General features: G+C 50.2%; 1 protein-coding gene across 1 annotated transcript in view; it reads right to left on the bottom strand.

The window, feature by feature from the left end:
• TCERG1L (transcription elongation regulator 1-like) overlaps window positions 1–24580 on the bottom strand; it is a 186219-nt gene that overhangs the window by 56712 nt on the left and 104927 nt on the right. The window contains exons 10-11 of the mRNA XM_006880123.1: window positions 3506–3597; window positions 1550–1638 (exon numbers count right to left, since the gene is read on the bottom strand). Coding sequence (XP_006880185.1) covers window positions 1550–1638; window positions 3506–3597 — 181 coding nt within the window. The remainder of the gene's footprint in view (window positions 1–1549; window positions 1639–3505; window positions 3598–24580) is intronic.

Here is a 24580-nt window from a genome sequence, read left to right as displayed (position 1 = left end):
AACTGAGGACCATGAGCAGAAGAGCCAGGCTCCTGGGTGGGGTCCCTTCCTGACAGAGACCACCATGTCAGGGGAGCCCTGTTCCACACGTGTGATTAATGTGGACATTGTGCCAATGTTACCTGATGAGGACACGGCAACAGGGGAGCCACGGCTGGACAGCTGGCCTCACTGTTCAGTGTCCAGGGCCTGATGCCAAGGGGATGTGGGTACAGGGACCTTTCAGCATTCTATCCTCACCCAAGAGGCTTCCTGAAGGCTGAGGTCAGACAAGCATTAGCCCTCAAAGTGAGGGGAGCACCTCCAACTCCCCATCACCACATGAAGAAGCACAAGGGTCCAGGTGAGGAGCTGAGTGTACCCCCAAATGCATGTTCCCTGGGCTTCTGGAGCCACTGAGCCTTTCTCCAGGGTCACAGGACCACTACAGCCCTTCCACTGGCAGGGGGCTCTCACTCCTCCACATGCACCTGCTTCTCCAGTGTCCTCGAGCTGACCCACACAGCTGACTGACCACAACACTGTCCCTGTCCAAGCTCTGCCCCCATTCCACCCACCCTCCCTCACAGATGCACCCTGCTCCCAGCGTCACTCAGCCCCTCAGAACCCCAGCAGGAGGCCAGTCCTGGACTAGGAAGTCTCCTGTCCCACCCACTCTCCTGACCAATGGGATGAAACCCTGGGGGTCAGCATTCTTCACAGGGACAGTCACCTTGCCGGGACCTAGAGAGCATAGAGTTTATAGCAGAGGATCTGAACTGAGAACGCCACATGCTGGACAGCAAGAGGGTTTGTGCCCAGGGTAGGGAGGCCAACCTCTCAGATAAGAGTGGTTTCACTCAGGACAGAGGCTACAATCCTGTTCCTGAGATGCTGGGTCTCACTCCAGGCACGAGCACGGCGGGTTAGCAAGGTCTCTGCCAGGACATAGCCATGGGTCCCCGGGCCCCCTCCTCACGGCCTGGGGGAAGCCCTTGTGCAGAGAGAAGAGTGATTCGGGCCTGGCTGCACCCTCCTCACTGACGGGCCCACATGGTCCATTAAACTGTCCCCACATTTGCTGTTTCTGTTCAATGAATTATCTCCACCTTCCCGCGGTACACCTCACTCTAATCTTGAGGTTTTAAAGCTGATTTTTACTATAACAACCTTTCTACTCTGCTTCCAAATGACTCCATAATGAAAGGACATCTTTGAAAACACAGTCCTGTGGCTCCCTAGTGGAAGGTGTTTGAATGCAGCTCGCTCAAAGATGGGGATCCTCCCAGGATGGGGAAGCTCTGAGCCATAATTAACATTCCGTCCTCTGTCTCTCAGGAGCAGGCTGAGGCCTTTGAAGCTGCTCAACGCGGGCTTCCGTGATCCACAGCCAGAGCTCTGCGGCTCCAGCAAGCGTCCCACCAACAGAAGCAGAGCAGATCGCTAATCACAGCACCATCCGGTCTGCAGGACGCGCCCGCACTCCCGCCAGTGCTCCGTCAGGAGCGGGCTCTTCCCTCTGGGGGCGGAGAGCCTGTGTTCTCCCTGCAGCTCAGGTCTGGGGTCTTACCAGGGGGATCCGGGCACTGGGGCGGATGCCACAGGTCTGCTGCCCACGGTGAGGCTCTCCTCTCTGCGCACCAGGATGGACGGAGGTTCCTGAAACAGGAATGGGCGCAATTAGCTGGTATGATCCCTGTCTTTATTTCTAGGGACCCCATGAAGGCCAGCTGCTCTCCACAGACTGGTCTGCCAATCGGAACCCCCAAATGTGAGCAGCAGCTACTTCGGGACCCGGTTGTGATGCCCACACGTCAGAGCTGCGCCCCCAGAGTTTTCACCGGGGCTTTCTCCCAGGGCCCCCTGGGGGAGTCTGAATGCCCAGCCTTTCCGTTTTAGTTGAAATTGCAGTTATCAAAAATCAAACCAAACCCACCCCTCTCTCCACTGCCCCTCCGACTCAGCCGTGTGGCTGTAAGTCACTCCGTGTTTATAATTTCTCTACACTTTGTCATTAACAGAAAATGTCTTTATTATTCTATAAGAACATATGATTTGGATAATAATTAGTCTTACAGAGAGTTTATAGAAGCAGTTGTCTAAAGCAATATTAAGACCAGAGTTTATATGACTAATCCAATTAGAAGAACGAGGGGATTTTCATTATGCAGTTAAGTGAACAATGGAAAGCCAGGGAGTCTCCCAGCCACAGATTAGCCTGCTAATTACTCCAGGAATTACGGTAGGCAGAATTTGTGAGGGACCAGCACTTCAATTCAGTGATGCTGTGCACACCTGCTAATTACGAAGTCCATGAGGCCCCGCTGGCTCTGACTTCCTGTTGGCAATAAAGTGGCTAATCAAGGTGTAAAACGCCCGCTCGGAGCAGCAGCAGGAAGGAGCTGAGTTACACTCAGTGATAATGTGAGCGTTTATCTGAGCCACGAGCGTGGCTACCCACTTAATTAATCAGAGATTCAGACAGGATGGACATACACAGGAGCAGGGCTTCACCTGCACCGTCACTGTGGTCACCTACAGCTTAGCATCGTCTCAGGCCAGCATGATGCTAAATCAAGACTAAGTGAGGGTCCTTGTGACAACGCACCCTGAGGCAGAGAAACACCTGGGAGGAGAGGAGACCTTAAACATCTACAACTCTGGGAGAAGGGACAGGTTAGAGCCGAGGAAGACCACGCTGCAGCCTCTCCATGCAGCCATAGAAGCTACTCCAGTTAGTGCGAGGCTGCGCTGGGCGAGCCCCTCAATCAGTCAATAGCATTGCCCTCATCAATCTTTAAAACTGCATTTGGCAAACGTGCTGATCAGAAATTGGAATGTATTTAGAAAATCAAGTGCGCACTGGGTTTTCCCCAACATAAGTGGAGCCATGAGCTGTGCCCTTGTCCTGCTGCCTGTCTGTACAAAGGGCCCTGAGACTACCCAGCCCTGGCCACTGAAACAGAGGGAAGACAGGGACTGGAAGGTGGACACATGCATGTGCTAGCCTCCTGCCAATGGAGGGCCCACCAAAGAGGCCCTGCCTTGAGTGCCCCTCTCCCTGGAGGAAGCTCTGCCCTGGGCACCCCTCTCCCTGGAGGAGGCCCTGCCCTGGGCACCCCTCTCCCTGGAGGAGGCCCTGCCCTGGGCACCCCTCTCCCTGGAGGAGGCCCTGCCCTGGGCACCCCTCTCCCTGGACCTGCCCATGGTGCTGAGCATGCTTTTTTCTCACAGGAGTGTCACGGGAGGCTGATCCTGCCGTGTGCTGAGCTCACCAGTGGTGTCACTAACATGTGGAGTCACCAATGGAGAAGCTTGGGCTCGAGTCTGCCCAGGTGCCTCAGAGGAAGTCCTGACAATCTGCTCCTCAAAAGCCAGTCAGGAAACTTGGTGTGCACAACTGTATGCTGACACACGTGGGGTGTCCTGGACCTCAAGGGACTCGATGGTACTTCTTTACAGCCCTCGGTGGACACCAAGCCTGAATGACCTGGGATCTAAAGAACGCACAGGGTCTGATACACACCTGATCCTCCTCAGGTCGTGCCCCACTCTTCCTCTCCGTCGGCAGCATCAGGGCGGGGGGCCGAGGTGCTCGGCTACCCTCTCTGCTTTTATCTGTTTGGCCAAAACAACTGTTATTAGAATCGCATTTGTCATAGTAAACAGAGCCACCTCCACAATCAGCGACAACAGGCAACCTTGAGAACACAGCTCAGTGAACCAGCTTTGCCAAATAAGCCCATCTCAGCTGTGGTCAGTGACACTTCAAGGACAGATCTCCTGGCCTCCGGGACAGGGTCGTTCTTTCATCACCAGATAGCATATAACAAGCTGTGGATGCTTACACACGATCTTGTAGCATTAAAACCAAACCTCAAACTTCCAATCACACTCCAAACAAGCAGACAGAAAGGACTGGCCAGTTTGGGGTCAGGGCTCAAGTGGTTGAGACTGCTGGGCAGCTCTGGGCTGGGCGATGTGAAAGCAAAGATCATCACTTCATACGTCCACAGACGTGCACATGTGTCAACACAAACACACACATGCATGCACCTTCTTACACACAGGTGTGCACACACCAAGACACATGGGCATACAGTCACACATGGCATACCTATACACACATGTACAGCACATACACACAAGACACACGCACGCAAACATGAACAAACACATGCATACACCTATCTGCACACACAAACGGATTTATATGCAGACATAGCTACAGATACATCAACACATATACACACACTCACATGCACGTACACACTTGGGAAAAGGTGGACGTTGTATCGCACCACACAAGGGAGACATGGGGAGCCTGGTCCTCGTCATCAGACTGTAACCAGAGCTCTGTGCGCTTGGGCAGCTCCACAGTGCAGCTTCTGGGTTCAAATGGCCAGCCCTCAGGTTCCCAGCCCAGCACTTAACCCAGCGCCCTGACAGGCATCCTGAGGTAGGCACGCTAACCCTTGAGTGACCAAATTAAAATGCAAATAATATGTTCAATGAGTGGACATATGAACTACAGGCAAGTCCCCACAGTGTCAGCAGCTCTGGTCAAACAGCTCTCCCCAAGCAGATAACAATGGTGAAAGAGACACACTGGGCCCACAGTGTCCTTAAGCACAGACACTGCCACCAGCGTCCATACGCCAAGATCAGAGCAGGGAAGGATTCTCAACGTGGGTCAGAAGAAGGCACAGAGAGGTGGAGAGGGGTGGGGAGGGGGCAGAACTGAGGGGGAGGCAGAGGAGGCGAGCAAGCTGCAGACCCTCAGGCACAGCATCTCCTCGCCCAGGTGTGGGGACCACAGAGCAGCTCCAAGCTTTCCAGAAAGCCTGAATCCTTCTCCAGGCCTGGGCTCCCCCGTGACACAGCGCAGCGCTGCAGCTGCTGAAGGGGAATTCCACACCCTGCAGACAGCCTCTGAAGGTCAGGGAGCACACCTGGCCACGCCAGTCCCACAGTGCTGGCTGCCGTCACGACCCTGGCTCTGGGACTCAGGGGCTCGCCCTTCTGTGTAGGGGCAGCGTGCAGCATGCACATACATGCCACGTGTGCACTCCACATGCACAAGGACTGAGACTACATGGCAGTGAGCCGTTCAGGCTGCCACAGAAGACAAACACATAGTCTGCAAAGGCACAGCTTCCCTGCACTAGACTCCAGCAACGTGGGCCAGAGAGAACGGAAAGCAAGCTGATGAACATCGAAAAAGTGACTGGCAAACTGTCAATGCTTCCCTGCCACACTCATCAGTCACGTGATGTGCCATGTGGCTTGGCGATGCTGCGAGCCTGGGCTCTATGTCACCCCCATTTCAAACCCCAGGGGTCCATCCATCAGGACAGGTCTTTCTCTTGCTTCAGGACCAGAGAAACAGATCTGGAGATCACCCCCACCCCCAAGCTAGCCACTGAGGACCCACAGGTCACAGCAGAGCATCAGTGGACATGCACCCGGGACATGTCCCCAGGAGTGGTCAGTGACTGGAGGACACGTGTTTGGTGAAGTCAAGGCCAGTGAGTGCATGGGCCGTCAGCGATGGCTGGACATGCAGTCACCATGACCAACTGGGACCCGTCAGTGGACATGGAGATGGGGGCACAGGAGAGCAGCACCTACAGACACAGAGCCACAAATCGGTTATTTGAGGAAAGACACCCTCCCTCAGGGCTGTGGTGGTGGCCATGCCACATCCTAACCATTTTGTGCCTTCCTGATGCCCCTCAGATAAGTGGGGGCTCTGATCCCCGAGGGGGCCAGCAGCTCCTTCCCTGTGACATCCCTGAGGGCCAGCTCTGCTCCCAGCATGCCCCTTTCTTGTGCTGGCAGGGACACGGCTGGCTTGCTGAGCCCCGACCCCAGGCCTGTCCACATGGGTCTCTGCACTGGAGGGGCCAGGGGCCATTGTCTAAGGGTGGCTCCTCTGGAGAAAGAAGGACGATTCCCCCCACCCCCACCCGTGTGACCAGCAGGGTGGGCTCAGAGCTGGTCCAACTCGAAGGCAGCGAGTTTGAATTGTGTGGACAGAGGAGGCGGAGAGGGGGTGGTGTGCACCCAAAAAATGTTAATTCCAAAGTAAATTCTTTCTTTAATGTCACTACCTACAGCTCACCAAGAGGCAGGTGACAAGCCCTGGTGGTGCACGGGTTAAGCACTTGGTTTGAACCCACCAGCTGCTCCACTCACAGGAGAAAGAGGCGGCATCTGGGTCCCTGGAAGCGGCCTGCGGCAGGTCCACTTTGCCCAACGAGCACCCTGTGGGTGGGACTGCCAGGAGGCCAGTGTGTCACCGACTGTGGTGACCAGTGCAGAGAGGCAGCATCCCCAGGTGGATACAGAACCGGGAAGTTCCATTGCCTTAACTTCAAAGTCTGAAACGTCTCCAATGTACAATTTCAAAAACGTCCAGTTACATGGAAAAGAGAAACCCACAGCTAAATATGTGCATATTCTAACTGGCACCATAAATTTATCAAATCAAAGCTTTTTTGAAATAAAAAGGAGGCCTGGCAGTTAAAACAGGCGTGGTGAAGGGGAGGCTTGTGACTCTCGTCGATGTGCTCCCTGAGTGCAGAACAGCCCTAGCAAGGCTTCCCCATGGGACGTGTGTCGAGCGCCGCTTCTGGACCTCTGGCTTCTACCATCCCCAGAGACTCAGGCTGAGGCTATCTGTGGGGCCAAGGCCTGCCTCCTCACAGGGGGCACATGGCCTGGGAGCCAAGAAGGACAGGCCCGAGTTCAGGGCTCAGGGGCGGAGCAGGTGGGTCAGAAGTCAGATAAGAAAGGGCATCTGGCCTGAGCAGAAGTCGGGTTTGGAACTGGACAGACCTGACACCCAGTCCCAGTCCAGTCCCTTAACGGTGGGGGCTTGGGCCCAAGGGCGAGTCTTTGCTGCACCAGCAGAGCTGGAGGGACAAGCTAGAAGAAGGGTTCTGATGACGGACAGAGAGATGCAGCTCTGCCCACCCAGGCATTCATCCAGGGGCCTCTAATTAATGCCAGCAAAAGCCCCCTTCGGTCAGCTCACTCAGGGTCCACATGGCACAGACAGAGTGGAACAGAACCCACCTGGCCAGACCCAGCCAGTGGCCTTTGCCCAAGGTCTGAGCAGGGAGGGGGCTCTGGGAAGCATCCCCACCTGCAGGTTCAGCCCCTCGGGGTCCAATTACCTTCTTAGTAAAATGCAGGCTTCTCCTCTGCCAGAGAGGAGCTCATCTCCTCCAAGGAACCTCATGGTAGCAATTATGCTGCCATCAACATTTTGGGGGAATTTTGACAGTTCTTCAAATGCTTTGGGAAAGTCTAGTCACACCCCCAAAGCATCAGTGCTCATGTTGAGATACTGCTGCAAATCAAGAGTTAGAAATCAGAGTCGTTCTGACATCGATTTGCCTGTGCTGGTGGCAGGGTGTGTGCGCGTGTGCAGGCCCATGCGGCTGTGCATCTGTGCATGTGTGTACATGCCTGTAACATGTGTGCATACATCCACCATAAGTGTGTGAATCGGTGGTGTGTGCACGTGTGTGCATTGGGTCACATCTGAGTGTGTGCACGTGGTGCATGTGTATATGCATGTGTGCTCGTGGCCCTGTCTGTGAATACACACAGCCTGTGTGTGCCTGATATATGTGCACATACATGGCATGTATGTTATGCTGAAAATCAAGCCACCTTCACGCCACAAGCTCCTGAGTCCTTCAGTCAAGCAGGCACGGAGCTGAGCTTGCAGGTTCATACGCCCTTAACAGAAACCCGCCTTGCAGTGCACGCATGGAAGGGAAGACACATTCCTCCACACAGAAGGAAGAAAGCCCGATCCGGTGTCTGTCCAGCATCTCTGTGTCCCCTGCACTGAGTCACAAGCTCTTGCCAGCAAATGCATCATTTGAAAGAAAAAGACATTTGTTTCTAAACCCCCAGACTCTCTAAGTCATGCTTCACGACAAATGCATCCTTCCCTCGGCCATTTACATGGTTTAAATGAGCAGGTACTAATAGGGTGCCCACTAGTGCACACAGGCGCTGTCAGGTTTCAGTCAGCTCCAAGGGACTCAAATAAAAGGTGAACCGGTAGACGTCGGGGCGACACTCTCTTCAGACTTGACCCGGTGTCTTCTGACCTGGGCATTTGTGGGCAAGGGTCTCTCATGAGCCCAGCCCAGATTGGCGTTCATGTGTGTGGACTGCTCTGAGGAACGGCAGCCTTCTTCGGGCTGATGCCTTCCCATATCCGAGAAAATAAAGTTAATAGTGTAGCTCTCAGCTCAGCTCATGAAATTGAGTTAGCCTCCTTGTTAAAAAAAAAAAAAACAACCAACTTCTTTTAGTGATTTTCTTTATTTTCGAGAGAGGACATTATTCCAATCATTTGATACAAATGGCTTTAATTAGTGCACCCTTTAAGGGATGCAGGCTTGGGGGAGCTGGTTGGTGCATGAGGACTGGGAAGCGTGATTCATAAGGTCAGGACGCACAATCCATTTGGTTTGTCATCAAAGAGAACCTCCCTCTCTCTGCCACAGCCACCAGGAGCCCGTCTGTCCTTGGAGACACAGAAGGCACATTTACATGGGCAGGTACATTGAGGAATGACACGGGATGCTGTTCAATGCTGCATGGATTCGCCCATCATGGGGCTTCCTTTGGCCTAGGTAACAGAAGCAAGTTTCCAGAGACTTGCATTTTTAATGAACATTTCTTTTATGAAAGTATTAAAAATTCAGAACAATCCATCCTACAGCTAGCATGAAGCATCTGGAAGAAGAGAGGCCCTGTGCTTATGAAGCACTCGAACCAATGTATGCACCTCAGGCTGGCCCTTTCCTCCATCTTCCGAGCTGGTTTCCACAGGGCCACCTCCTGCTCAAGCTTCCCTTCTGACCCAGGAGGCCAGTGCTTCCATCAGGAGCCTGATCCGGCCGTTCTGTCCTCCAATGCCTCCTCTCTCAGCATGGTCCCACTGAATCCCCACGTCGTCCTCCTCATCTGACACTCCACCGTTCTCCACTGCTGTCCCCTCCCCAGTCAGCACATTGCCAGGCTGTAAATCCATGCTCTCTCTGCAATGAAATGAAGGCGTCCACCATCTTTTTGTTATTTCCCTTATTTTCGGGAGGGAAGCTCTCCCCGCCATATGATACAAATGATTTTAATTAGTTCGAGGCAAGCACAACCTCTATAATGAATGCAGGCTTGGGATTGCTCCCGCCTGAGTCCTCCTGTCCGTCCGTCCTCATTCCACCACGTGAAGCACCCTTGTCTTTGAGCACCGGCCGCCTCAATCTCCTTTGCACGCTAGACTCAGCAGCTCCTGGTGTCCGTCGTGCCTTCCTCCGGGGTGGGAGCCTGGTCTTCATTGCGTTTAGCCGCCCTGTAGCTGTTCCCACACTGGCAATGCCACCCAGCCCACGCCACCCAGGCCCTCCTGACCCCCAGAGGCCCTTAGGACAGAGTCCAACTGCCTCATGGGGTTCACAGGAAGCGGACCGCCGTACCATTTCCCTGTGGACAGTGGGTTCAAGGCGTCAACACTGAGCTTAGCAGCAAATTCCTTAACCAATCTGCCAACAGCTTGTTGTTATGTCCCGGTAAGTGGGAGCCAATCTATGGCCGACCCTCCACTGGGGGTGTTGAGACAGTAAATCACAAGAGAGGAAACAGTCCATCCTTCTTGCGTGGAAAAGCTGGTGGATTTGAATCATGTGCCTTTGAGTTGGCAGTGAAGCTCCTTACCACTAGGCCATCAGAACTCCCTAGAGCACTACAAGGGTTCAGCTCACATATTCAGGCCCGGCACTGCCCATCTCAGTGGCCAATCCTCCTTCCCACCTGGCTAGCTCAGCTCAGGCTGTGCCCTCAGCCATGGAGAGTGGCTGGCTTTCCCACAACCCTCCACACTCCCCAGCTTTATGCCTGACACAGGCCGTTCCGACCTCCTCGGCCCGCTTCCTTCCTGGGAAACTTCCCTCCTCTTCCCGGGAGAACTGCACAGCTTTCCCCTACCAGCCCGGGCTCCAGCGCTGACCGACGGAGGCCCTCTGACCTCTGGCTCACTGCTGCTCGTGAGCACATCCCAGTGCAGTGCCAACCTGGGAGCTGCTGGAACAGAAGTCACATTTTTCTGACTTTCAGGCAAATATATGATTCACACTAGAAAGATGCTTGATAAATGTTAGCCAAATGGCTGAGCAGACCATAGATGAAAGGACACTGAAAAAAAGCCACTGGACCCCGTATTCTGTCCATTTGCATGGGTACAACACCCATGTGAAAAGCACAGTGAACCAGCTCGTAAAAGAGAAAGAAACTGGGGCCGAGGGAAGTGGGGACATAGGCACTTCCTCTTCAGAACAAAGCTCGCCCACCTTTAAGACCCACTGTCAAGGACTATTCCGTGTGGTGTGTCCTCTAGTACCAAATAAAAAGGACGCTCGTCAGGAGATCTGAACGCACCCAGCAATCACAGCCCAGGCTCAGTTTTCTGCAGACGGATTGTAATGTGGGAACATGGAGCCTGGGACTGCCAGCCCCTGGGGACACCTGCAGCCAAGATAGCAAGATAAAGCCACAGCAGAGAGCACAACACAGAAAGGGAGAGTGGGAAAGTCTGATGAGGTGCTATCCGTGTTCTGTAGAATGCCCTCAAGGAAATTGAACGCAAGAAACAAGAACCAGATGCCACCAATGAAGAGTAAGTTGGAAGGATGAGTAAGTGTTAGAAATGTTAGAAAATCTATATATTCTTATGTTTAGATAGTGGTAATGAGCTGCGCTGCAATCCCAAAGGCGCAAGGTTTGAGGCCACCAGCTGCTTCACAGGAGGATGGACAGTCCTCTACCATGTGATTAACTGCCTCTGAAAACCTGCTGCAGGGTCAGCTGGGGGTCAGTGCCAACTCAGTGGCACACAACAACATATAGAGAAGAATGTATGCACATACCCAAATATATATGTATAAATGTATGTTGTGACATACCATCAAGGTGAAACTGATCCATAGCCAACCCTCCAGTGAGCAATCACGGGCCATAAATCACGCAGGAAGAGATTTCCTGTCTTTCTCCCACAGAGCAGCTGGTAGAGTAGTGACTGTGGCAATGGAGGCAAGTGTGTCCGGGTCAGTGAGGACGGACCCTCAGGAGAGGGTCAGGTTCAGAGTTCATAGGGTCACTGTGAGTTGGAATCAACTGCACTGCACGTAACAACTATATATACACACATATAATGCACACACATTACATACAAACACACACATACATGTATACAAACACATATATAAACACACATATATATATACACATCAGATATATAGATATCAGCTAGCTAGATAGAGCCATATGACCCAGCTATTCCACTACTTGGAATATAATCAGAAAATGAGAACTGACGCACAGAGATTTGTACACCAATGTTCATAGCAGCATTATTCACCATCGCAAGAAAATGGAAACAGCCCAAATGTCCAACCACAAGCAAATGGACTGAGAAATTATGGTACATTCATACAATGGAATATTATGCAGCATGCAGGAGCAATGGTTTTGTAAATTATTACCTAAGTTGGGAGAGACTGGAGAGCATTATGCTGAGTGAACTAACTCAGTCCCACAAGGACAAATATAAAACCATTATTGTAGAATGAGTATAAGGACCCAAGGGGGGTGGGGGCAGGTGAGGCAGAGGGATGAGGATGGGCAGGGGATTAATAATGGAGTTTTACAATTTGATGGGTGGGGAGTGAGCGAGATTGGAAGAATCTATTCTCTAAAACAATGTACTCAAATGTTGTAAATAAACTACAAAAATCAAGTCAGCTTGGCGAAGGAGGGTGGGAGGGAGAGTGGGTAAAAAGTGCAACAATGAATGAATGAAAATCTAATTGTTGTAAACTTTTGTTAAAATCACAACTGAAATTTACTTGTATTTATATATTTGGAAGCAAGAATGGCATCCACTTCCGAAATAGCTTGCCTCCAGGAACCCTATGAATTTGAAGAAAAGATGCAACTTATACAAGCGCTCAGGTCTTTCGTTCATAGGGTCACTATGAGTCGTCTATGACTTGATGGCATTAAACAACAGTATCTAAAGTCACAGTGAGGCAGAGCTGAGTCAGTAGCAGCTAACTGTATATTATGCTGTTGTTATTGTTAGGGGTCATTGAGTCAATGGCCTTCCTACCCTTCCCTGTCCTGCGCCCTTCTCATGATCCCTGAGATGAAGGAGCCCGTTGTTACAGTCACTCTGCCAATCCATCTGATTTCTATTAATATTATATGGTATCACAGGTATTTCCTGTAGTTCTCTCTCATTCTTTAAATCTTCATTCTTCATTATATCTAAGTACATGTATTACTTCTCTTGAATTGCTAGAACAGAAATACCACACATGGGTGGTTTTAACACCAACAAATAGAAATTCATTCTCCCACAAGTTAGGGGACTGAAAGGCCAAAGTCAAGGTGCCCTCAGGACTGTGGCCAAGGAGAAGGCTTTCTCCTCCAGGCCTCCAAGGCAGCTGCTGCCCGCTTCTGAGCTTTTGTGCTGAGTCTTCCTGCTCATGGCATCTCTCTTCCTCCCACGCGGCTTCTTTCTCTTATTTGTTTCCTAGCTTTTCTTATTTCAATAGATTGATTTAGGACACACTCTAATCCAGTTAATCTAGTTTCATTAACATAACAAAGACAACTCATTCCTAAATGGGATTCTAGCCATACTCAGAGAGATTGTGATTTATAACACATATTTTGGGAGAATATCATTTAATCCATAGCACTCCACCCACTGGTCCCTGAGAATTCATTTCTTCCTCTGACAAGGGCTGCAGGCGAACCAGCACTGACTCTGGTGCCACATGTACCTCCGAGCAGGAAACTGATTCATGGGCCCTGCCGGCTGGGGCCTGGTGTACGTCTCCCAAAGTACGTGAGAAGGCTCGCCACCGGCACCCGAGGACCCTCGGTGACACTGCTCCACCACTCATCGCTTTGTTCTTCAGAAGCCCACAGTACATTCAATATTCTTCACCAGACAATTCAAACCCTCGACACCCCAACCTTCTCCTATAGATAAGGTGACAGAAAACTACCTTCACCAGACAATTCAAACCCTTGACACCCAACCTTCTCCTACAGATAAGGTGACTGGGAACCACCTTGGTCCGGGCCAGCTGCTCTTCCATCCGGAGAGGGACTTCCTCCCTTACTCTTTAGCACATTAAAGGGGTCCTGGCAGTCCTCAACACCTAACTACCTGCCTCACTGTAGGAAAGCTCCAACTTCCCGCTGGCTCCTGACCACCACTTAGCTGTGACTGGAGAGGCACATCCACATGCAGCTGCTGGAAACATCCGTGCCCAGCCAAGAGAGTGGCCGCCCGCCAAGGGCTCTGCTGCTACTCCTCTGGGAATAACGTCAACAGGTGGAAAAGAGAGCAAAGCCACCCTACGTGGAGACTGACCTTCCAAGTTGTCCAGAACTTCAGCACATCTGCCTCTTTCTCTTGAGGCTTTGCCTGATGGAAACAGGTCCACTGAGGTACAGTCAGCAACACCCTGCATCCTGAGTTTGCACCTCTCTCTCTGGAAGGTGAGCGCTCCAGGCTCTGGCCCCCTGCACATGCTGAGGGGACTCTCCTCAGGAGCAAAGCCCTTCCCACTCCTGGTGCAATTAGAGTCACGTGCCTGGATTCCGACAGGAAGATGGAGGGCTTTCCAGTCATAGGGTTAATTGGTGGTGTTATTTATGTGTTTTGAAAGCTTGTGAAGTTCCCTGGCTGTTTCTAATGCAATTAGTTTCCTAGGTGGCAGGGTTTGTGAGTTGAGAGAGTGGAGATTGAAGGCATGCAATGCAATGCAACACAATACAAGTGAGCATACAAGTTCACGCCCGTGTTGACACCCAGGACAGAGGGCTCCATGATCTTACCAGGGGTAAAGGGCCCCTCTTGCTGCACAAGTACTCAATCCTGGGACCATGCAGGCCCCAGCTCTAGAGAAAGGCAGCCTTGAAACAAAAGGCAAGCGAATACTTAGCAGAGCAATTTCACATCGAGGCAGCTCCCAAGGCCTAATTAGTATCACAAAGCCAGAGCGGGGCTCATGGAGTCCAATTACTCCTACGCTCAGGAATGGGCACAAAACGAACATTAATTCAAGACAAAATCCAAAAGATGTTTCCTACAAAGTGTTCAACAGTTGTGGTTTGGGACTTTGGCATATGTAAATGATATAGACGTGGGGTGTAACTTAAAAATCTAATGAAATATCTAATACTAATACAGTCATAATTAGAATTTCAAAAAGTACAAATGTGATACATCTCCCTCCACATCACAGTTCAGTCTCACTCTCTTTCCTGGGAACAATGAATATTAGTGGTCTTTAGTACATTTCCTTGGGTATTTTATGCATTTGCAAAAGAATAGCAGTGTTTTGTTGTGTTAGGTGCCCTCCCCTCAGCTTGGGAAGCAGATCTGAGCCCTGAAGAATCTGGCCCCGCTCTGGCCCCCTCTGCTGTGAACTCAGCATTGAAGCCCCGCTGCCAATCCACCTTTCTGAGGGGGTCTTCCTCTTGCTTGTTTGCCCCCTACTTTACAAACACGATGTTTTCTCCAGGGCCTCATGCCCTACTGATAACTTGTCCAATGTCTGTGAGATGAAGTCTCACCATCTTTTCTTAGGAACATTTTGGATATACTTCTTACAAGACAGATTTGTTTGTTGTTTTGGAGATGATATAGATGATAGAGAAGGAGACAGAGATGATAGAGATGTTGTTGTTGATTGCCATCGAGTCCAGCACGACTCACAGTGACCCTCTAAACAAAAGGCCTGCAGCCTTTCTATAACTATCAACGTGTGTGTATGTGTGTGGTTTCTCTGTTTGCGCCTCCTGTACACAAGTGTACCATAACATAGCCATGTTTTGTACGATTTGGTTTTAAATCTAATGATACGCCTTTGTGATCTAGTGCCTAAAACACTTCCTGCCTTTCTGCACAACCCTCAGCCTGCACTGTGTGGACAAACTCATTCTGAGTGCCCCAAGCCAGTAGACACATCGGCTTGTTTCCGGGTCCTGGCTTTCAAGAATTTTGTTGCAAAGAGCACTTCTTGCAGCCCCTCACCCAGCACCCGAGTGAGGAAATGTGAGGGAACATTCCCAGGGGATGAGGGGGTGGGTTGGAAGCTCCATAGCTGATATACATTACGCACTGCAGCATTGACAGCCTCAAAGATTGTACCAATTAATTCTTACACATTTTACCACAGAAGGTGCCTGTGAGTGCACCCTGGGGCACCGAGCCTCAGTGCCAGGTGGGGAGGTGGCACCAAGAGCCATTACAGCATTCAATTGGCACTTCATTCTTTCATTCCAGGAATATTTCCTGAGAATCCCCTATGTTTCAGGCACTGTTCTTGGCTGCGAGGAATACAAAAGACAGCACAGCAGAGAAAGTCCCTGGCCCCACGAACCTTAGATCCCAGTGAAGACAGAAAGACGACAGCGTTGGGATTGTGTATGAACATCTTCTCATATGAAAGAGAGACTCCTGCATTGCTGCTTCTGTGAACTAATATTCTTCTATCAATTTTCTAGTCTGTAAATTTGTTTTTCTTATACATAAAAGAGGACAGCAAGTGGTGCAGTGTGCTAAGTGCTTGGCTGCTGACTGAAAGGTCTACCAGCTGCCCCACAGGAGGACTCAACAGCTCCTTCTGCTGAGATTTACCTCCTCAGACACCGAGGGGGCCATGAGTTAGAATTGACTGAATGGTAGTAGATTTTTATTTTCTTTTCTTGAGTTCCTTTGATTGTAAATACAAAAGACCCCTTTGTCTTTGATAAGAATTGCAAACACAGTTAAGATGGTAGAAATTCTATATTACTATGTTTTGTCTTAAAGGTATATTACTAAGGGGGGGAGGCATGTAGGAGAAATATTTGTACCTTATTATCTCACCCAAATTAAGAGATTATCCACATTAAAAAGCATATGTGTGTGCACTTGAACGCATCAGCAAGATCGCAGATTCTCACCTCAAGCTGGGAACACAACATTCCTCTGAGAGAAGAATTGGGTTGGGGCGAGGTAAGGTCTATATACTTCTGAATTGCTTCAATTTATTAAAGAGAATGTGTTCACACTTTACAGTTTAATTATAAAAGAATAAAGATTTTTAAAATAAAGCCTCTGGCCTACAGAGACTTAAACCGATGGTTAAAACTGCTTTATGATCTGTGGAAGCTGCTCACTGTCCTAAGCAGAGGATTCTGGGTGAAGAGACTTGCTCTGGCTCACAGACGAAGGGGCAGAGGAGTCAAGGGCACTTCTCTCTGTTGACGTGGTGGTTCAACACTGAGTCAGAACTGACCCTCGTGTGGGCTGGCAGAGGCAGTAAATCCCACAGTGGGAGATCACCTGTCTTCCTTCTGCAGAACAGCTGGTGGATTCAAATGATGTGCCTTTGGGATTGGGACACAGCTTCTCACCAGTAGGCCACCTCCCTCTGGGCAGGTCTAGCTTAGGCCAGTCAGCAAGAGAAACAGGAGCTTCCTTGGGCTTCCTTATCAATCTGTAGTGAGTAGATCCACGTGGGATCAGAAGTGGTAAAAACACATGCAAGTGTTCAAAAGCAGCACGAGGATGTCTGCGCTTGCCTTGCTGCTGGGCACTCCATCCTGTCAGGAGTGTGTTGTTCACCCCGGATCAACAGGGACAGAGAAGCCTATGTTTCCCCTGCTTATTGGGTAATCTAACACTGTTCTCCACAAACACTGAGGAGTCCCGCTCAGAAGCTCAAGGACTCTCATGAACAACAGACATCCAGGGCTCCAGGGAGACCATCTCGAGGAGCAGGCGAGCCTTCTTGAATGCCTCTTGAGCCCATCAACGGCTCTTCAAGCTACAGTCTCTAAGTCTACTGGAACCAGCGGGGTGGGTGGTGCACTTCTTTAACTTCAATGTGTTGCCATGGTGATGCTCATGCGTTATCACTTCTGTGAGGGAGTTTTCAAGGAGGTCAGTGACAAGGAGTGCCCAGTGACGACTCTTGTGTTACTGGTGAAATAGCCAAGTACACATAGATGCCTCCGTTTTAAGAAGTATGTAGACCAGTGTCTGTCCCCTTCTCCATAGGTGCAGACCCAATGTGGAGAACTGCTCACGGTTAGAGGTGACCTACACTTACTGAGAAGCTGGGAAGAGTCAGAGGTGGTAGCCTCCAAGACACAGCCCTGCCAGCCCACTGTGTTCTAAGATCTAGAGAAACTTCCCAGAAGTCAGGACAAAGCCCATCCTTTCTCCAGAGGGATTACAGTCTTACTCTCCAGTCACAAACGGTTTCAGCACATCCGTGACCTCCTCCCGCTGACCCGGAGACATATACTAGTAGGCTAAGGAGACCTGGTTGCCCTCTGGTTAATCACTAGATTGATAACTGCAAGGTTGGCAATGTCAAGCCACCTGTGACTCTAGGTGACAGACTTGGCAATGTGCTTCTGTAAAGATTACAGGCTAGGAAATCTTATGAGAGAGACAGTACTATCTGCCACATGGGATTTCTACCTGTCACAGTCAGCGTGATAGCACCCACCAAAACCAACTTAACAGGGTAGCAACTGGAATCCTCTCAGTGTTTACCGTGATGGGCACAGAAACCAAATCCATGTTTTCATAGCAACCACATGCAGGATGGAAAGATGATGGATGGAGATTTTATGTATCACTCCAGTGGTAGGAATTTTTTTAAGAATCACTAGATTGAGAAAGATGGGATAATGTATACTGCATTGAAACAGATGAGAGAGAGAACTGTTAAAAAGTATATATGATTAGGTATTAATGTCATAACAAGAGTTCAGAACGAAGGCTGCATAGTGCAGTGGACTTGTGGGGAGGGATTATATAACAAATAAAGATTTTTTTCTTTTACTTTTCAGAGAGAAGAATAAACTGGAGGGGAGGGTTGGGCAGAGAGGAAAGTACAACAATGAATGAACGGAAATTCAAAGTCTCTGTAAATTTTCACTAAAATTAATAATAATTTCAAAAAGAAAAACAAAAGACCCCAGTTGTTGTGGAGTCAGTTCTGACCGTGGTGGGCCCACGTGTGTCGAAGCCATCCTGAGCTACAAGGGGCTTCTCAAGAGGCTCCTCACTCTCCCAGCAGCTCTACCAAGCACACAGCTCACCACCTCCCATACAGTATCTATTTCTGGGGAGCAGAGGCTTTCCATCATAGTCATCATGTGCCACTGAGCTGGGCCCCGTTCACAGCTAATCCTCCAGCAGGGTTTCAGAGGAAGTCAGTCACACAGGGGAGACTTCCCATCTTCTTCCTTGGGGCAGCTACGAGATTTGAACTGCCTGCCTTCCCATTGGCAGCACAACTCCTTACCATCAGCACCAAAGTTCTACAGAACAGATTCACCGAACACCCGGGTCCTTGATGTGGACCAATGGGCATTCGTCTTTCTTCTTTTCTGTGCTTGATCTGCTGACCGTGAAAATGGCGAGTGAGGACGTGTCTCCACAGCAGAAGACCATCACGGTGGTGACACCCACCAGCCAACTTTCCAGATCTGGGACCTGGGATCCATGATGAGGGATCCGGGCTTGGAATCGGGATCTGGGATTGGGGATCAGGGATTTGAGATGACGACCTAGGGCCTGAGAGGTTGTAGTTCTGGCAGAAGGAGGAGCTGGGACATCTGGGGTCAGGGTGTCTTGGGAACCCAAACATACGTGGTTCAAACCCACCGGCTGTTCCATGGGAGAAAGATGGCAAGTCTCCTTGTATGTGATTTGCTGCCTCTGAAAACACACTGGAGGGTTAGCTTTGGATCAGTTTCAACTCAACAGTACACAACAACAACAACACAACAATACCAAAACATGGTAATAAAACCAGGAAGGGATAAAAGTGTCCCTCGTCCAGGTGGCTCCATAAACCACACTGCCCAGTCATCTACCCCCAGAACAATGAGGGGGCCTGTGGCTTTAGGAGGTGACAGACTAAGTAGAAGATCAGGAATCAAGTCTGCCAGCCATTCTTGGGGAGAGACACAGCGTGCTCTATGACCACTGAGCTCTGCAGCCATGGAAAAAATGACAGACGGTCGTGTGACTTGGAAAGGCCCCAAGGGCAGTGTGTACTGTAATCAATGGTGTCTCCAGATGTGCGACCAGCTGAAGTGGGACACTGCAAACTGAAAGACTGAAGGAAGAGAGGCCTCGTGATCCGCTCCTAAGAGATCAGCCATTGTAAACGATGGAAAGTCCATGGGGTCCACTTGCCTCCAGATGGGCCTCAAGCAGTTGGACTGGGCTCTACGCGCTAGAACAGAAGCTCCAGGGTACGCGTTAGCTGGGCTGCTCTGTGACCAAATGATATGAAATGAGGCATCATCCACATGCCATCCACCCTCCTCTTCCTCACCCTGCCTCCCTGCTGCGCCTCCATGCTGTGCCCCTTCTGTCCTGCTTTGCTAACAAGCCAATCATGCCCAGGTTACATTCTGCTTATTAGTAAAAATTATATTCACAGTCAACAACTCATTTTCAAAAAATTAATTTGGGAGCTCCGTGACACAGCTGCACGTGTAAAATCAAGCAGGAAACCTTGGAAGCATGAGTTGTTCTTTCATGTCAGGACTGTCTTCTCATTTTCCTCACCTTCTTGAGGAGCTGCCATGCACTTGAATGTTTTACTAGAAACAGAACATCTACATATGTTGTTCACACCTGCAGGCCACACCAGGACCACACTGGGCTACTGAGACTTCAGATGTCACCTCAGGAATGGAACTATGACTGTGGTGCCACACAGTCATAGGGTCACAGCAAGGGGCAAAAGAACCAACTGGCCACTATCTGGACTGTGAGCTATAGTGGTCAGTCCCAGACCAGGGCCCCTCTTGAGAACATGGTCTTCACCAAAAGTAAGGAGTAGCCGTAGGGCTGTGTTTAGACCAGGTTCCCCATATCAGGACAGCATTCAAGGAGCCCTGAGTAGGACTCATCACCTACACCCCCAGCTGGAACCCTGCTCTTAATCAAAACAATGCTATGACTATTGCCACTGTCACCATCACAACCAAAGCCATTATTACTAATACATCACCACCATCATCAATACCATCACCTTCATCAAAAAGTCCTACACCACCTCCCACCAGCACCAACACCACCAGCAGCACCATAATCACCATCATCACCACCACAACCACCATCACACTACCATCCCATCACCATAATCACCACCATCACCATCATGACCATCACCATAATCACCATCATCACCACCACAACCATCATCACAATCACCATCATCACCACCACAACCATCATCACCATCAGCATTACCATGACCACTATAACCATCATCATAATCACCACCATCACCAGCATGACCATTACCATCACCACCACCATGACCACCACAACGATAACCACCACCATAATCACCATCACCACGACCACCGTCACCACCACTATCACCATAATCATTATCTCACCCTCATGACCATCACCACCACCCCCACCCCCATCATCAATATTAGCGTCATTACTATCACCACCAACAACATAACCATCACTGTCACCACCAAAATGATCTCCTCCATTGCCACTAACCCCGTGAATGATCCAACAGCTTCATCTGTGTCTGCCTTCCTGTCCACACTGTGCTGATGTCACTGTAACTCTGACACCAGACAAGAACACAAGCCCTTTCCCCACCTCAGTCTGTGGTGCAGCTCCTCCTACAAGGTGTTAGAGACATCGGGCCTCAAAACCATGGTCTTTTCCTGGTCTACGACCCTGTCCTGACGTAAGAGCATCCCCAAAAACATGATGGGAAATGTAAAGTATTGAGGCCAAGTTCTTGATAGGAAGTTTCAATCAGGGAGCTCTAGTGGCCTAGTAGTAAACCGAAGGCACAGAGTTCAAATCCAGCAGCTGCTCTGTGAAGAAATGGGCAATTTCCTCTCATGTGATTACTGCTCTGGTAACATGATGAGGGCTCATCGTTGAGTGCATTCTGACTGACGGTACGTAACAGCAGCAGCCGGAAGGCATGCCAGGCAGGTCCGCTCACCTGCCCTCACACAGGACAGGACATTTCATCTATCTGCTTTAACGCATGAACATGGCAGGAAATGTAACCCATTCAGCCCAACTGCATTGTGGGAAATCTCACACATCTGGCTTAAGCATACGATGGGAAACTCCATTCATTTTGAGTTGATACCTATAAGATAAAACTTACTAGATTTCCACCAATGAGCACATAATTAAGTTTAGCCTCCAAAGACGAATGGAAGGAGAGGGGGCATGGCCCCAGGGCACTTCCTGGATGCATGCAGATAATTTCAGAAAGCTCCCTGAGACCCTCCTGAAATTTTACAATCAGGTATGGATTGTTCCAAGACTCTTAATTATACCTGTAACCACCAAAGTAGGCCTAGTCATGAGTGGCTAATAAAAAAAGGAGGGATGTTATCACTGATGTCAGGGGGATCTTGAGTGAAAGCAGAGAATATCAGAAATATGTTTACATGTGCATTGACAATGCAAAGGCATTCCACTGCGTAGGCAACAAATTATGGATACATTGAGAAGAATGAGAATTACAAACACTTAACTACGAGAAAGAAGAACTTGTACACGGACCAGGAGGGAGTTGTTTAAACAGAGCAGGGCAGGAAGAGCACTGGCCTGGGTTTTATCCTTCCACTGGACTTAATCTGTATGCTGAACAAATAATCTGAGAAGTCAGATTATAGGAAGGAGAAATGGCATCAGCATTAGAGGAAGACTCGTCAACACTCTGAAGTGTGAAAACGACACAGCCTTGCTTCCTGGAGGTGAAGAAACACTTACTAAAGAAAATAAAAACTTACAACCTTCAGTACAGATTGCATCTTGACGTCAAGAAAACAAACATACTCACAACTGGACCGACAGCAACATGATGATAAACAGATCGATGCTGTCAAGGGTCTCCTTCCATTTGGATCTATAACCAGTTCTCATGGATGCAGAAGTCAAGAAATCAAATGGTATCTTTTATTTGGGAAATTTGCTAAAAAAGATCTCTTTAGAGTATAACAAAGCAAGAAAACCACATTGAGGATTAACATACACCTGGCCCAAGCCAGGGTATCTTTCATTGTTTTATATTCGTGGGAAACGGGACAGTAAACAAGAAAGAACAGCTGCCTCTGAACTGTGGTGTTAGCAAAGCATACGTCATATACCATGAACTTCCAGAACAGCAGACAACTCTTTCTTAGAAGCAGTGCGGTCAGTGCCTCCCCTGGAAGCAGAGATGGTGAGGCTTCATCTCACAGACTTGGGCAGCTTTTCAGGCGGGTCAGTCTCTGGACAATGCTATTGTGCTCAGACGTCCATGAAAAAGAGGAAGGTCCTCCAGGTGGGTTAAGGGTGTAACCGCAACAAAGGCCTGAACCCGAGCAAAGCCCAAGGGTGGCTCAGGCCCAGGCAGGGCTTCCTTCTGCTGTACATGTGGTCAAGAGGATGGGGAACTGACCCTAAGGCCCCTAATAGCAACCCACTAATGGGATTTTCATCAGCCCATTTCAGAGGTAATGGCAGAAGGGGCTAAAGGTCAGTCATTGAGCCAGGCCCAGAGTGCTGGGGACAGAGGCCCAACATCCAGGGACAGAGGCACCTTGTGAAGGCCATGCCCAGGACACCTTCTCAGAAAGGCTTTGAGAAGCTTGACTCACAAATTACCTGGTTCTATGGGCCTCCCCAACCCACACCCCTCTCAGCCCACAGGCAGGGACCATGGGAAGCCACTATCCAAGCAAAGTAGGGTATGCAGCGAGGGGCATAGTCACGGGGTCAGGGAGATCAGTGCTAATCTGGCCAGCTCAGATCAGGCCAACAGAGACCTCAGCTCGCAGCTATCCTCAGTCCTGGTCCCACTCCCACCGGGGTCCTACTCAGTGTGCTTTTATTTACAACCAGGACTGGTCGAAACCACTCTCCTCAGTTTCTTATTGTTTGAACCTCACTAGACCAGAAGCCCCAGCCTCCTTATAGGCCCCTCCCCCTGCTTTTCCCCTTTGAGATTCCAAGTAGAGTCATGTCACAAACAGCTAAGGAGACAAGACGGCTTTAGGTCCAGGTTGGCATTCCAAATGGGAGACTCCCTCCCAGGTGAGAACCGACTCCAGGGAGAAAGTGAACCTTGCCTGGGCACCAAAATGGAACTGAGCTCTTTAGCCCAATCCACTTTGATAAACACTGAATGGATATAATTGTCAAGGTCATCAACCTTGGGGTCTCTGGCTTCCAGGCAGCAGACACATGGACACTCCACCTGTGTGGCTCTGAAAGAAACAGCCCCACTCTCTCAGGTCCCAGGGATGCCGGGATTATGGAAGACTCAGCAGCAGTGTCCTTGGAGGGGGCTCTGGGGCCTTGGCCAGGCGCCACAGCCAGGGAGGGGCTGCAGAGAAGCAAAGTGGGGAAGAAGTCCGTTGGTGTCTCCCAAGAAAAGGGGAGGTCTAGACTAGAGAAAGACACTGAGCAGCGGCACAGAAAGTGGTCACGGCTTTACTCTGAACAGTAACAGAAAGCTCCGGTTTACTGGGAGAACAGAACACACAGGGCATTTCATGGAAGTAAGAAAACATTCCAGGACGAAATTGTACAACCAAGAATAGAGAGGCGAGTACAGCACCCACTCACCGCCCAGAGAGAAGGCAGAGGCAGGTCTCTGAGGACACAGCTGGGTCCTCCCTGTCCAACCTCACGGCTGCAGCCAGACCTCATACACCCTCACAACTGCTCATCTACCCCCCGACTGTCTGCAGGGCCAGGATAGACTGACAGAGAAGATGCAAGGCAGAGCTCCTGCAGGGGCCTGGTACTGCCCCTCCTGGGCCATCAGTATTACCACTGACCCCAGAAACCAGGGCCCTGAGGCCCAAGGTACAAGGTGTAAGGAGGACAGCAGAGGGGAGGCAAGGCTCTGACCTGGCCTCGGCCAAGAGGAAGCCCCCTTTTGAGGGCCACAGGCCACTTCTCAAGTCCTAGACCACAGTGGCACATCGATGTCCAGCCCAATGTCCTCCAGCTACACTCATTGCCGAGTGACGGGGCAGCAAGTCTGATGCTAAAAAGTAAAGTCACACACAAAATTACTGGGAAAAGGCAGACCGTGGGCATAAAAAGTTTCCAGGCCTAAGCTAATTAAATAAAATGCTTAAAGAGAAGAAGCTTAAAATTAGCAACTCCCAGTCACCATTTTCAATTAAAGCAGAGAGCAATGAGGTGAAAACAGTGCACTTTTCCTTCAAGGCTTCTTCTTGTGTGCACACCCTAGTTCCAGCTGTACCCTGTGCACACAGCCCAGCATCCAGACCTCCTTCTGTGCACACAGCCCAGCATCCAGGCTTCATTCTGTGCACACAGCCCAATACCAGCCTTCCCTGTGCACACGGCCCAGCATCCAGGTCTCACACTGTGCTCACAATCCAGTCCAGTCTTGCCCTCTGCACACAGCCCAGCATCCAGGCCTCACTCATCCTGTGCACATGGCCCAGCATCCAG

This window comes from Elephantulus edwardii, unplaced genomic scaffold (genome assembly GCF_000299155.1).
Source record: "Elephantulus edwardii isolate Elephantulus edwardi_28Jun2011 unplaced genomic scaffold, EleEdw1.0 scaffold00006, whole genome shotgun sequence".
NCBI classification, from domain to species: Eukaryota; Metazoa; Chordata; class Mammalia; order Macroscelidea; family Macroscelididae; genus Elephantulus; species Elephantulus edwardii.
Note: the sequence above shows the minus strand (reverse complement) of the source record. Positions and strands in the feature narration are given on the sequence as shown.